At 35.9% G+C, this 13,052-nt stretch overlaps 1 protein-coding gene across 3 annotated transcripts in view; it reads right to left on the minus strand.

The window, feature by feature from the left end:
* The window catches only part of STK3 (serine/threonine kinase 3), a 322,689-nt gene that overhangs the window by 91,936 nt on the left and 217,701 nt on the right, over positions 1 to 13,052 (minus strand). For all 3 annotated transcript variants that reach the window (XR_009536406.1, XR_009536407.1, XM_060127883.1), the window contains exon 9: positions 1,264 to 1,456. Coding sequence is in view for 1 of the 3 variants with exons in the window: in XM_060127883.1 (XP_059983866.1) it covers positions 1,264 to 1,456 (193 nt within the window). In the remaining 2 variants the exon portion in view is untranslated. The remainder of the gene's footprint in view (positions 1 to 1,263; positions 1,457 to 13,052) is intronic.

The following is a 13,052-nucleotide window of genomic DNA, read 5'->3' on the forward strand; positions in this document are numbered from 1 at the left end:
TCCAAGTCTTAGACTGCTTTTCAGGGCAAAGGCTCAAGAAACCTATCAGCGTGGGAGATAAAAAAAATTCACTCCCCTCTCCTCCTTCCCACCCAGGATTAACTATGTGGCAATCTGTTTTCATCTTGTGCTTCTCGGCCCTCTCTTTCAAAGTATACAACCATAATGGGCTATGTATACTAAGAAATGTGAAGAAAGCAACGGCAGTGAGCCAAATGACTTGAAGCTATGAGGTAAGACTTATCAAGCAGACTCACAGGGAGAGTAGCAAAAAGAAAGGGGTAGGCAAAAAGAAAACAAAAATGTCAGAAAGGAAATTCCTACCTATATCCATTTTACCCTATCAGCAAATCACTTGACTCTTTATAACTTTCTAGGCTCTACAATGCAAGAAGTCATGTATTACAGCTTTTGTGCCGTGGAGAAGTAGTTCTGTGTAGTGAAAAACAGCTTTGTGCTTAGACTTTGACATTGACCATACAGGACTAGAGTGGTAGGGGGAGGAAAGAGGCCAGTAGGTATCAGGAGGTAATTAATCTGCTTTTGCCTATAACTGAAAAATCACAATGTCCTTCATTGTTAACTGCAATCTTAAAGAGCCATATTTATACAAAAAGAAATGCTAGCCTGTGAAAGTATCTCTGTCTTCATCACTCTGTAAGCAACGGAGATCAGAGAGAACGCCTTAATCGTCATTTCAGCCCTGCAGTGCCCCTGGCACTGTGCCTAGCACACGACAAGCAGTAGTAAACACGCACTGAACTGAATTTTCTGCATGAGTATCCCTGTCTCTTGATTCTTCTTTCTAGTGTTTCTTCTTTTCCCACCTTATAGCCCTTATTTCTTCCCTTGGCTTGCTTCCCACTGTCACTGCAGCTTAACTGATAACTTAGACAACATGAAATAATATTATGTTGTATTATTTGGAACAGAATTTTAGGTTCACGTTTTTAATTGGAAAAGTAAATGTTAGGAACGCTATCTTTTTATCTCAAAAAATACTTTACAAATTAAATTATGGGTTAGCATCCTTCAACCGAAAAAAGTTCCTTAACACTAAGTTAAAGATGTGTTACTTTCTGCTATATTAAAAGAATTTTTGAAAATTCACTTGTGCCATATTCCTTTCACTGTTAAACAAAGCCAAGAAACAAAATTTTCCACAACTGGCTATAACAAGCAACACAGAACTATCCTGCTTTCTATAGAAGTATACTCTCAAAACAGAAAATTAATATTCAATGGGAAAAAAAAGCCACATACTTTTCATAGTTCCATCTTCTTCTTCCTCATCCTCACTGTTTATAACCATGGTCCCCAAGTCAGATTCTAACATTGTGCTATTATGTTCAATCATGGTCTGGGCCCCTTCACTCATCGTGCTTGTGGCCCGCATGGTGCCCACGCTTTCCGAGCTAGTCTTCACCATGGTGTGGGAGTCCAGCTCATCTTCATCCTGCAAACAAAACACTGCAGTGAAGGAAGACTTTTCTAACACAGATGGATATCTTACGATACTATGAACATATTATATTTTAATAATGAAAAATACTACTATCACTACTAATTTTAATGTAAGGACATAAATACAGTGTTATCATAAGACCCAAAAGTTATCCAAAATAACCTAGAGCTTTAGGTAATTGAAGCTCAAGCAACAGAAATTGTTTGATGAAATAGCAGGCTGCTAGTTGTTCTTAAAATAAGGATTAAGACAGGAAGATTATTAACAAAGGATATATAACAAAATAAACAAAAGAGAGGACATTAAAGACAGAACATGTTGGCACTATTATAACAGCTTTAACAATGTTTATAACTTTGTACAAAAGCCATTAGCTTTTTAAAAATTATGATAAATATACATAACATAAAATTTACCATTTTAAGCATTTTTCAGTGCACAGTTCTGTGGCATTAAGTACATTCACAGTGTTGTCCAAGTTGTCCAATCATCATCAACATCCTTTTCGAGAAATTTTTCATTATCTCAAACAGAAATTCTGTACCCATCAAAAACTAACTCCTTATTACTTCCTTCACCCAATCCCTGGTAACCTCTATTCTACTTTCTGTTACTATGAACTCACCTATTCTAGGTACCTCATAAAAGTAGAAGCATGTCTTTTGCGTCTTTTGTGTCTGGCTTATTTCACTTAGCATGTTTTCAAGGTTCATCCGTGTTGTACCAGATGTCAGAATCTCATTCCTTTTTAAGACTGAATGATATTCCATTGCATGTACACACACACACACACACCTTTTGTTTACCCATTCATTTGTTAATGGACATTAAGGTGTTTACACCTTTTGGTTATTATGAATAATGTTCTGAACACTGGTATATAAGTATCTACAGACAGATGGTCCCCGACTTATGATGGTCCGACTTAGGATTTTTCAGCGTTACAACCGTACAAACGAGATACACATTGAGTAGAAACGGTAGTTCGAATTTTGAACTTTTCCTGGGCTAGCGATATGCAGTACGATACTCTCGCGATGCTGGGCAACAGCAGCAAGCCGCAGCTCCGTCAGCCACGTGATCAGGGATGTAAACAACCCATACATTTACAACAACTCTGTACCCACACAACCATTCTGTGTTTCACTTTCAGTATAGTATTCAAGGAATTACGTGAGATTCCACAGTTATAAAATAGGCTTTGTGTTCGATGATTTTGTCAAACTGTAGGTTAATTTAAGTGTTCTGAGCACGTTTAAGGTAGGCTAGACTAAGCTATGTTTTTCGGTAGGTTAGGTGTATTAAATACATTTTCAACTTAACGATATTTTCAACTAAAGATGAGCTTATCGGGACATAACCCCATCATAATTTAAGGAAAGTCTGTATTTGAGTCCCTGCTTTCAATTCTTTTGGGTGTATGCCTAGAAGTGCAATTTATATCAAATGGTAATTCTCAATTTTGGGGGGAACTGTCAAAACGTTTTCCACATTGGCCACACCATTTTACATTCCAACAGTGTACAGGGTTCCAACTTATCCACATCCTCACCAACACTTGTTATTTTCCCTTTTTTTTTTTTCTTTTTGAGAACAGACATCCTAATGGATGTGTGGTATCTCATTGTAGTTTGATTTGCATTTCCCTAATAACTAGTGATATTGCGCATCTTTTCATGTGCTTATTGGCCACTTGTGTATTTCTTTGGAGAAATGTCCATTCAAGTCCTTTGCCCATTGTTGTTATAGATTGTTTCTTGTTGTCGTTGAGCTGAAGAAGTTCACTTTATGTTCTGGATATTAATCTCTTATCAGATATATGATTTGCAAATATTTCTCTCCATTCTGTAGGTTGTCTTTTCACTCTCTTGATAGTTTCTTTGATACACAAAAGCTTTTCATTTTGATGAACTCCAATTTATCTATTTTTTCTCTTTTGTTGCCTGTGCTTTTGTTGTCATATCCTAGCCATTGGCTTTTAAATGTAAATTCACAGAAGAATCAAGTCAGTAATATAAGTATGAACCAAAAAATACTCTTTAGAATGTTCACCAGAAGATAAACTGGAATAGGGCCATAAAACTAAACTAACAAATTCTGTTTGAGAAACCAAGCAATGTGCTATTTAGAAAAACTTGATCGTGTACTGAAATTAATTTATATCTATTCCACTTGAAGTAGAAACAAACAAACAAAACCTAAGTTCTGACAGAGGTCAAAATGCAAATACTGGAAAATAGGAATATCCATGTTGTTCTCAGCTGTTTGACAGCCCTCCTCATCCTCAACCTACAGGATAAATTCAGCATTATATCTCAAAGTCTCCTGCTCTTCTTTCATGAGCTTCTCTTCTTTTAGAAGACTTCTTCACTCTTATGCATTCAACTATCTAATATATTGAGGACTCCCAAATCCTGACATCTTTCTGACTTTACTTACTACTTAAATGCTTAATGATGTTTAAAACTCAACATTCTAAAAAATAAATAAACAAAAAATAAAATAAAACTCAACATTCTCAAATGAGATCATTTCATCCATCTCCTTGGCCCCCTCCAGTCTGCCTCCATGCCCAACAATAACCACTACAAAGCACAGTCATCTTCATTAGCTAACTGAGAGTAAAACTGCAATGTCTTTTGGGGGTTATTTTCTTTCATACCCTATATACTATCAGTCAACAAGTTCTTCTTCAAAAAATTCTCTCTCAGCTCCATCTCTTCTTTTCCATTCCCACTGCTACTGAGTATATTCCTCCTTACCTCATGCCTGAGTTACTGCAGGAAGCGCAGTAATTCCTGCGCTTCTAGAATCAGACCTCCTAGAATCAGACAGATGTTGGTTCAAATCCTGGCTCAACTCACTTAGTAGCCTTAAGACCTTTAGGGAACCTATTTAAACTCTCTGAACTTTAGTTTCTTTCATTGGTGTTATGATGATTGAATGAGAAAAGGTATGTAAAATGCTTGCATGCTACTAGGAATAAGGTAGTTTCACCCCTTCTTCAAAGTATACATACTATACCAATCTTTCTTGAATACTACTTGTATTAGAATATTCTTCTACTGAAGAATCTATAATGGCTCCCAGTTCTTGCCTGCACTGAAAGCTAAACAAAGCTGCCTAGATTTTAATGTCCTCTATGTTATCTTATTTTACATGGCCAGTCCTATTTTCCCATTGTTCACATATCATTCAATAGAGTCAGGCTGACCTCAACTGAGTCTCCAGCTGCCATAAACCCATATGCTCATTAAAGACTTCATCTTTGCTCACATCACATCTTCTTTTCTACCCAGGATGCTCTTTCCTCTCTAATTCATTTTAATTAAATCCTATCTAGTTCCAGATCAAGTATCTATTACCTTTATGGCAAATTCAGTCTTTATTAATTATCCTCTTTTCCAAACTTCTAGAATTTATAAAACCTGCATTACACACTTTTGCATTTAAATTATGATCCCATATTGTAACTGTTTCATAAAATCTTTTATAAATGTAAGTACCCATGGATAAGAGTGCCTTACAGTACTTCTGAATCTACTAAAGTGTTTCATTCAGTAGTCCACACACAGTAAGCATTCATTTATATACTTACTTTATCACAGAATTATAAAATCATGAACCTTTAATAATTCAACCCCTCATTTTATACATAAAAAACCGAGGCCCACAGAAAGTAAGAGACTTCCCCAAGGTCACACACCTACTTAAAAGTGGAGCTGGGACTAAGAAACTAGTTCCTTTATTTCTTAACCCATTATCCCAGCAAGTACATATACCTTACTTACATTTAAATTTTGATCTACTCGAATGCTTAAGTTAGAGGTGCAGGTTTACAGTTTTAAAAGCTTATGTCACCAGCTCCTACGCCCAAAGAGTCCCATACAAATTACTTGGTCCATCCTAGTCACAGCCACTGTCTTTTCTTGGACTATTAGAACAGCCTCCTGGCAGTTTTCACTGTTTCCCCTCTTGCCCCTGTTAGTCTCCCACATAACAGGCAGATGGATCCTTTCAAAAGACAAATCACATCATGTTACGCTCCTGCTCAAAACCCTGCATTTGGCTTCCCATCACACTTACATTAAAGCCCAAAATCTTTATCATGGCCAAATGTGATCTGGCCCAGTAATATCTGCCAATCCTATCTCCTATCACATTCCTTCTCACTCACCAAGTTCCAGCCAGGCTGGCCTCCTTTGCTATTTCTTGTGCATTCTAAGCATGTTCCTCCTTGGGCTTTTAAATTGGCTGTTCTCTCAGCCTAGAATGCTCTTCTTTAAGACAGTTTTATTTTTTGCTTAACTCAGGTCTCCACTTAGATGTTAACCTCCTTAGTGATGCTTTTTCTGACCACCATTCCAAAAGCGAAGTCCCCATCAATCTTTTATCCTTCTATATTCTTCATAGCCTGTACCTGGTTTTTCTACCAGTATAAGTTTGATAAAGGCAAAGAAACCTTCTTTTTCACAGATGAACCCTCAGTGCTTAGAACATCTGGCATATATTAGGTACTTGATAAAAATTTATTTAATAAATGAAGCAATTCATATTTTTACCTAATTCATTCAACAAGCATTTATTGTAAACTTATAATATGTCAAGGAGTGAACCAGGCATTGGAAATACAAAGATGAATAAGAAACGGTTTTGCTCCATTTTTGTTTTTTTAACAAGTCTGAAGTCTAAGAGAAACTGACATGTGAACAATAAATTACAAGGCAATTTGTTAAACGCTGTAAGGAAAGTGTTGCCAAAGTACAATGGGAGTACCAAAAGCACAGCCTCTGCCTCCACCTCTGTCAAATGAAGAAAGCCTCACAGAGGACACTGCCCTTAAATTAGGTCTTAAAGGATGGGAAGACTGTAACATTTAATATATATACACAAGTGGGGGTGCTTTATATTACAACTTCTTTTTACAACAGAACTACACTTAGACATCCCTTCTCAGCTTAGACACCCCGAGACTGAATTAGGTGTCATACTTTTGTATTGCTATAGCACCTTGTGCTTATGCCTATCATACACTTATTACACAATTGTCTGTACCCGACTTGTCCAAATCTATTAAATAGACTCTAAAAGCTATTATAAGGGCAGTAACCAGATATTGTTAACAGTTATATACCTGGTATCCAATACAAAGCCTTGTTCTCATTACATAATCTATTATATTAATGTTAAAGCCCTCATTATGAGTTAGTGCTAGAGCATAGAATGTTATGCAAGGTTCTATTGTAGAACTTTATTTAAACCGACTAATTATTTAAAACATAGAATGGTTATTAAAGAAACATCGGGAGGGAAAATAATACCGTTAATTAGAATTATTCAATTGATCACTTATTGAATAATGATAAAACAGTTATCATCAATGACTTAGAAGCACTATACTAAGGACTTTTTGTAGGTCACTCCTATTTAATCCTTTTATTCATTCTGTGAGATATTATTGTCCCCGTTGTGTAAATGATGAACCTGCAGTTCAAATGGGTTTAATAATTTGTCCAAGGTCATATAACAGATAAGTCAAAGGGCAAGGATTCTAACCAGGTTGTTTGATTCTAAAGCCCAATATCTAACTTCCAATTGTATAAGGCTTCTAAATTTTAAATTATTTCTCAACTCTAGTTTAATTTATATTGCGGGTTAGCTAGAGCATGCTTCATTTTGCTAAGTTAAGAGATGAAGAAACTGACATACACATAAGTAAACTAATTTGCACTTGGTCAAAAAAGCTAATAAAAAAGGTTTTACTCTTTTTAGTAGACTCCACTAAGGAGGGAGGAAAAAAGTTGATTTTCTATCAGTTCTTTTTAAAACTCTACTGCTAAGTTAATACCTTATTTTATCGTGGTTGCAAACCAGTTAATTCTCCAAACATTAAATCTGTTTTTATATGTGTGAGTCATTTATCTCTTATCCTTATAAGATTCAGTGCTGTGACCGTTAAATTTAACAAGAAACACAACATCTGGTTGGTGTGAAATAATACTTTAAAATTTTCTTGTATTCTAGATTAGACTTGAATCTATGCTGGAATAATGAAGCTTGCACCTCTGGATGCACATAACTGGCTTAATCTATAAAATTATAAAAGCACTAAATCAAGTTTGGAAGGGATCGTTTTCACTGCATATTATTTTCACTTACATAGTCACTTTGCTAAAGGATGCTAAACCAATTTACAAATTGACAGTAAAAAAAAAAACCAGTAATGAAAAAAATAATGAGCACTCAATTCACTAATGAGAGGGTGGCATCCAAACAGTAATTACTAAAGTATGGAAGGAATGAGAAGTTCTTTTTTATGAAATTAGGAAATCAAACACTAAAAATTTGGTGATGGTTTTGAAAACTTTTCAGTAACACTTTTTACTTCTTTAAATCATTAACTCAAATTATTCTTAATATTTTAGATGATTGCTAAAATTTCCATTTGATACTTTAACATTTTCATAATAAAACAGTTATTTATAATGTTTTTCCAAAGTTATACTTCATTTATATATACTCTGTTACTCCTTACAAGAGAAAAGCAGAAGAAAAACATGTTGATACTTTATAGAAAAAGGTCTGCAGAGCAGATGCTTCCCTACTGTAGAAAGCAGCCAGTTCCAGTAAGGAATACAATAGCATTTTCAATCAGTGGTCATCATGTGCCAGGAATGCAAAACAGAGTACTGACGATAATCCAGGTTATGAATCATAAAATCCACATGGAATACAAATATTTGAAAACATCATTAGGAAATCCTACTCCACTGCTAAGACAGATTTATGCTATAACAGTCTGAGAAATAATCAGAGCCTTTGCACTAGGTATCTTTACATTTGCAATATCTACCACCTTAAAGGATTTTCTAAATACTCAGCTACTATCTGATTGATTTAAAGGATATTAACACAAACATTTTAGAAAGCATTTGTCATTTCTAACATTAATGAGATAGACTATGCTTAGATAAATAGGTGTCTTTTTAATTTGACATATTCTAATTATTTTCTCTTCCTGAAATGATATTAAATACTTCTTTATTACCTATACAATTACATAACAGTACATTATCAATACAGAACAGTGATCTTAGTGACACTGATTCAATTAGACACTCCTATTGGGTATGCATTCTACTACAGCATGAAAAAATTTATTTTTCAGGAAAAAAATGAATGTTTAAGACACATAAGTGAACCAATTATACAAAAAGTTGCATTATAGTGGTCTAGATATCTGTAAAACGTTTTAGAGGCGCTAATCAGGGATGGCACTGACAACAAAGAATAATGTAACAAAACATACTACAAATACAAAACTGAGCTTTCAAGATAGTAAAGGAAATCTCCAAGAGCCCCAAACAACTAGGAACTAGAGTGAGAATAAGCTAAATCTGACCTTAGGGCTGCCATAGGGGCATGTGATGATGGGGGTGCGATGGTGATGGGTTATCCATTTTAATGGATAAAGGAAGGCAAGAGTCTTTGGGTTCTCTCCAAAGTAGAACTGAAACTCTTACATAAAATTGGGAATCTTGAAAGTCTACATCCTCAGTGAAAGGACAGACAAGAAAAAACGTACTCACAGATAAGGGAGATGACATATAAACTTGTCTGCCTCACCTGGGCTATAGGTAAAGATGAGGAATGGATATGGTGGGGGGTTTTCCCTTTAGGATGTACAGACATAGGTTTGGGTTTTCTAACATTACCCACATGGTCTGGGGAACCCCATGCTGAGAAATTAGTCGAATGCAGTCTCAGTATGGAAGCACCCCGGGTGCCTGATGAAAACAAATTAAAATCCACCCTAAAGGGACTCCTACTCAACCTTCAACCCAGAACTCACATCATTCTCAGAGATAAAATTCAACTAAACTTGAGCTTACAAAAAGACAAACAACGAATAAACAAGCTGCCAAGATGGATGGAAAAAAACACAGAATTAAGACTCACTTGCTCCTTAGAATTAAATTACTCCCCTTAGACAGCTGGATCTTTCTAAGATAAAAATTTCTAGGACCAAAATTAGGAAAGAGTAGACAGTGGCATCCTAGGTTGTGAAAAACAAGCACAAAGGTAGAAATATTATGGCTGGAAGGCAAAGCGTTAAGTGAGTTGGGCTGCATTAAGGAATGGCCTACAGGTTACAGAGTGCTTTAAACACTGGGAGCCAGCATGCGCTGCTTGGCAGAGTGATGGGAACCTTGTGAACGAAGGGGTGAATTGGAGAAGGAGACTGAAGAGAGCCTGGAATCAGAAGGTTATTACTGAAATCTAGATTTGAGGTGATTAGAATCTGTGCTGACGTCTGGAGCCTGTGCTCCTCAACGGGAGGGGCCACAGCGGTGAGAGGCCCGCGTACCGCAAAAAAAAAAAAAAAAAAAAGAATCTGCGCTGAAAAGGTCCTATACAAACCGGTTTAAATGACAAGTCCAATCTAAAAGACATCATGAAAGAAGAAACAACATATTCTAGAAACTTTCTGGACATCAAATACAATGAATCAAAAATAACTACAATATTCTGGACCTAAAGAGGCCAAACTGACCTTAAAGAGAAAACTGTAAAAGATTCTAATCTGAGTAGATGAAGACAGAAAATAAAATAGATAATGCCAGTTATTGATAACCAAAAAATGACTTAATGGAATTTGCCACTTTAGCACATGATAAAGGCACTGAATTCTAATAATTAATTTGTGGGGAAAGAGTCAAATAAGAAGTCAACACAGTCCAGCAGTTAAGAATCCGCCTTCCAACGCAGGGGACGCGGGTTTGATCCCTGATCCGGAAACTAAGATCCCACATGCCCGTGCGCTCTAGAGTCCACATGCTGCAACAACTGAGCCTGTGTGCTCTGTGCGCCACAACTAGAGAGAAGCCCACGCCCCGCAAGGAAGGATCCCGCATGCCACAACAGACCCCATGTGCCGCAACTAAGACTCAATGCAGCCAAATAAATAAATAAAATGAAATATATATTTAAAAATTATTTTTTTTAAAAAAGAAATCAACATGGCATGTGCAGTGCAACTTCAAGGAAATGAGCATAAAATTGGGGAAACCTGTGGCAGGTTTTACTTTTCTCCCCATGAAGAATTAAATCAGGTCTTGGTGGTTGTGCTCACATGCTAACCTGTGTCAGTAAATAAATTTTAATCATTCTTGAGTTAGAAAAGGCAAAAATCAAAGGGAACTATTGTACATTTGCTTGTATGCCTCACATCATGGATGAGCCCTGTGTACCATTAAATTAAAGGCACTCTCTACTATAGCAAGGTGAAACTACTGATGTGACCCAACAGAGCATTCATTATCTTTAAATTCCACTTCCAAATCTGGTAAAGGATAGCACTTATCCATTGCCTCTGTTCTCAATACATCTGCAGTGTCTACTATTTCTGTGTTACAAGTGGAAGAGCCCACAGCAGAATCAACTGGTTAACTCGGTCGCATTCAGTACCATATTCAACCCAACTGAGCTAAGAACTACTGAGAAAACATCAGAAATATTCCCCTTCAAACTGCCATCCTTAAGCACTGTGGCAATGTCTGACAGGTTTAAAAAAGTAATATATTGATATTCACCAATTAAATATTACTAAGACTTACAGTATGTGGAAACCTGTACAAAGAATGAACTTCCTTCCCACCGATATAAGTAGGTGTTCCTTCTACTTAACTGCAAAAGCAGCAGAAGAGCTTATACAGCTGCTGTCTTTGACATACCTATCTTTAACTAACAAAAACGTCTGCCTTCATGCATCCTAACTTTCTGCACGCTCATGGGCATGTTTTAAAGTTACATCAAAGCTTTCACGATCTCCGAAAGTCATTAACGACTTGTTCATCAGTACAACAAACCTAAAAGGTGAGAAAGGTGTGGGCAGGACTTCAGAGGCTCCATGATGCAAGACTGTACAAGTTCCTGGCATTATATTAAAAGCTTCCAAACAAAAGATTATCTTACATCCCCTGTGCACAATACTGATATACAATAGAGTAAATTTAAAAAGTAAAAGCAACCTTAACCATGACTTCTCTTTTTTCTCTCACAGCCAAAAGCATGTCAAAGGATTAACAAAATATAAAGATTATAAAATCAAATATTTTAAAATAAAAATAACACCTTTAAAAACTGTTGTGTTGTTACAAGCAGTTTATAAAAAATCCACAAGAGGGCACCAAAGACAAAAGGCTAGAACAAATTCCATTAATTTGTGATTCACACAGATAAAACAGGTTCATAAAATATTATTTTATTTACTAACATACTATCAATACCTTTCAGAAACAGACTATTGGCCACTGATTTTTTCAAAAAACTGATATATTTTAAAATACTATAGCCACTACCATGTTATATTTTTATATAAGTAACATTTATGTTTCTTAAGGGACAGACTACATTCAGTAATCTCCCCAATGACTTGCATATAATAGCAGGAGCTCAGTGAACACTTGTTGATTCCACAAAATTGACAGAAACATACAACAGGAAATATCAAGTATTCATATCACTGTGTCACTGCATTCTAAATTGCTTTCATATAAACAGACTTAGGATTGTATTATCTTATGTTCTTAGAACAAATAGAACTAACAGCTAATTTGTCTTTGAAAATAATTTCTTTTTATTATCCTTTCTTTCTCTTCCTCCTTTTCTGCTCCATCATGGTCATGTTTAACAACAAATAGAAACTTTTAATATATACTTAACAAAAGAAATCACTTGTACAAACTCAGAAATGATAACTTTATAAAATGACTTTAAAAAATCAGCTTCCAAAACATACAATTTAGAAGGAGACTGCCTGAATCACAATAAAATAACGATATTAATTTTAGCATGCAGTTACATTACTGAAACTCCTGATAACAAAAGACATTCTGGGGCAGAGAAATGCCAAGTCAGGGCAGCAAAAAACAAGCAATTACCCCCAAAACAAAATATTTATCACATGTTTGACTTAAGCATTGCTCCAGGAATACTTCATGTACCAGTATGTACCTTATTATTTTTAAATGCAGATACTTTCTGTGTTGATGATAATCTTGTGGCACTATGCTAAATAATAAGGGGTTAAGTCAGTTAAACCCCATTATAAAGCAATTTTATACACACAGTTATTGATTTCATAAATATTGATTAAATATTTATAAGTACCCACTGTGTGCAAGGCAGTGTGCTGAGATACAGTCTTTGTCTTTGAGAAATGTACAGGTTAGTGGAGAAAGTTAGAAAGTAGACATAAATACAGTGAGATAAGCATTCTCACAGAGCTAAACACAGATACCACGGGAGCACAGAGGAGCACTTGCCTGACCGAAGCCTTGGAGGAGTATCATGAAAAGTTCCCCCTTTCCAGAGGAATCAATGGCTGAGATGACTCCTGAAGGATAAGGAGTTACTCAGGCAAATGAGGGTGACCTAAGAAGGGGTCTAGCAGAAGCAGCAACTGATGCTTTTCTTTAGACACTTTTTGAGCAATCTCGCTTTTGCTTAAGGTTTAACCACCAAATGCAGAAAGCCTGCTGATTCTCCAACTGCTTGAGCGCTCTCCCTTGGGGTTCAAAACTGC

This window comes from Lagenorhynchus albirostris, chromosome 17 (assembly GCF_949774975.1).
Source record: "Lagenorhynchus albirostris chromosome 17, mLagAlb1.1, whole genome shotgun sequence".
Taxonomy (NCBI): Eukaryota; Metazoa; Chordata; class Mammalia; order Artiodactyla; family Delphinidae; genus Lagenorhynchus; species Lagenorhynchus albirostris.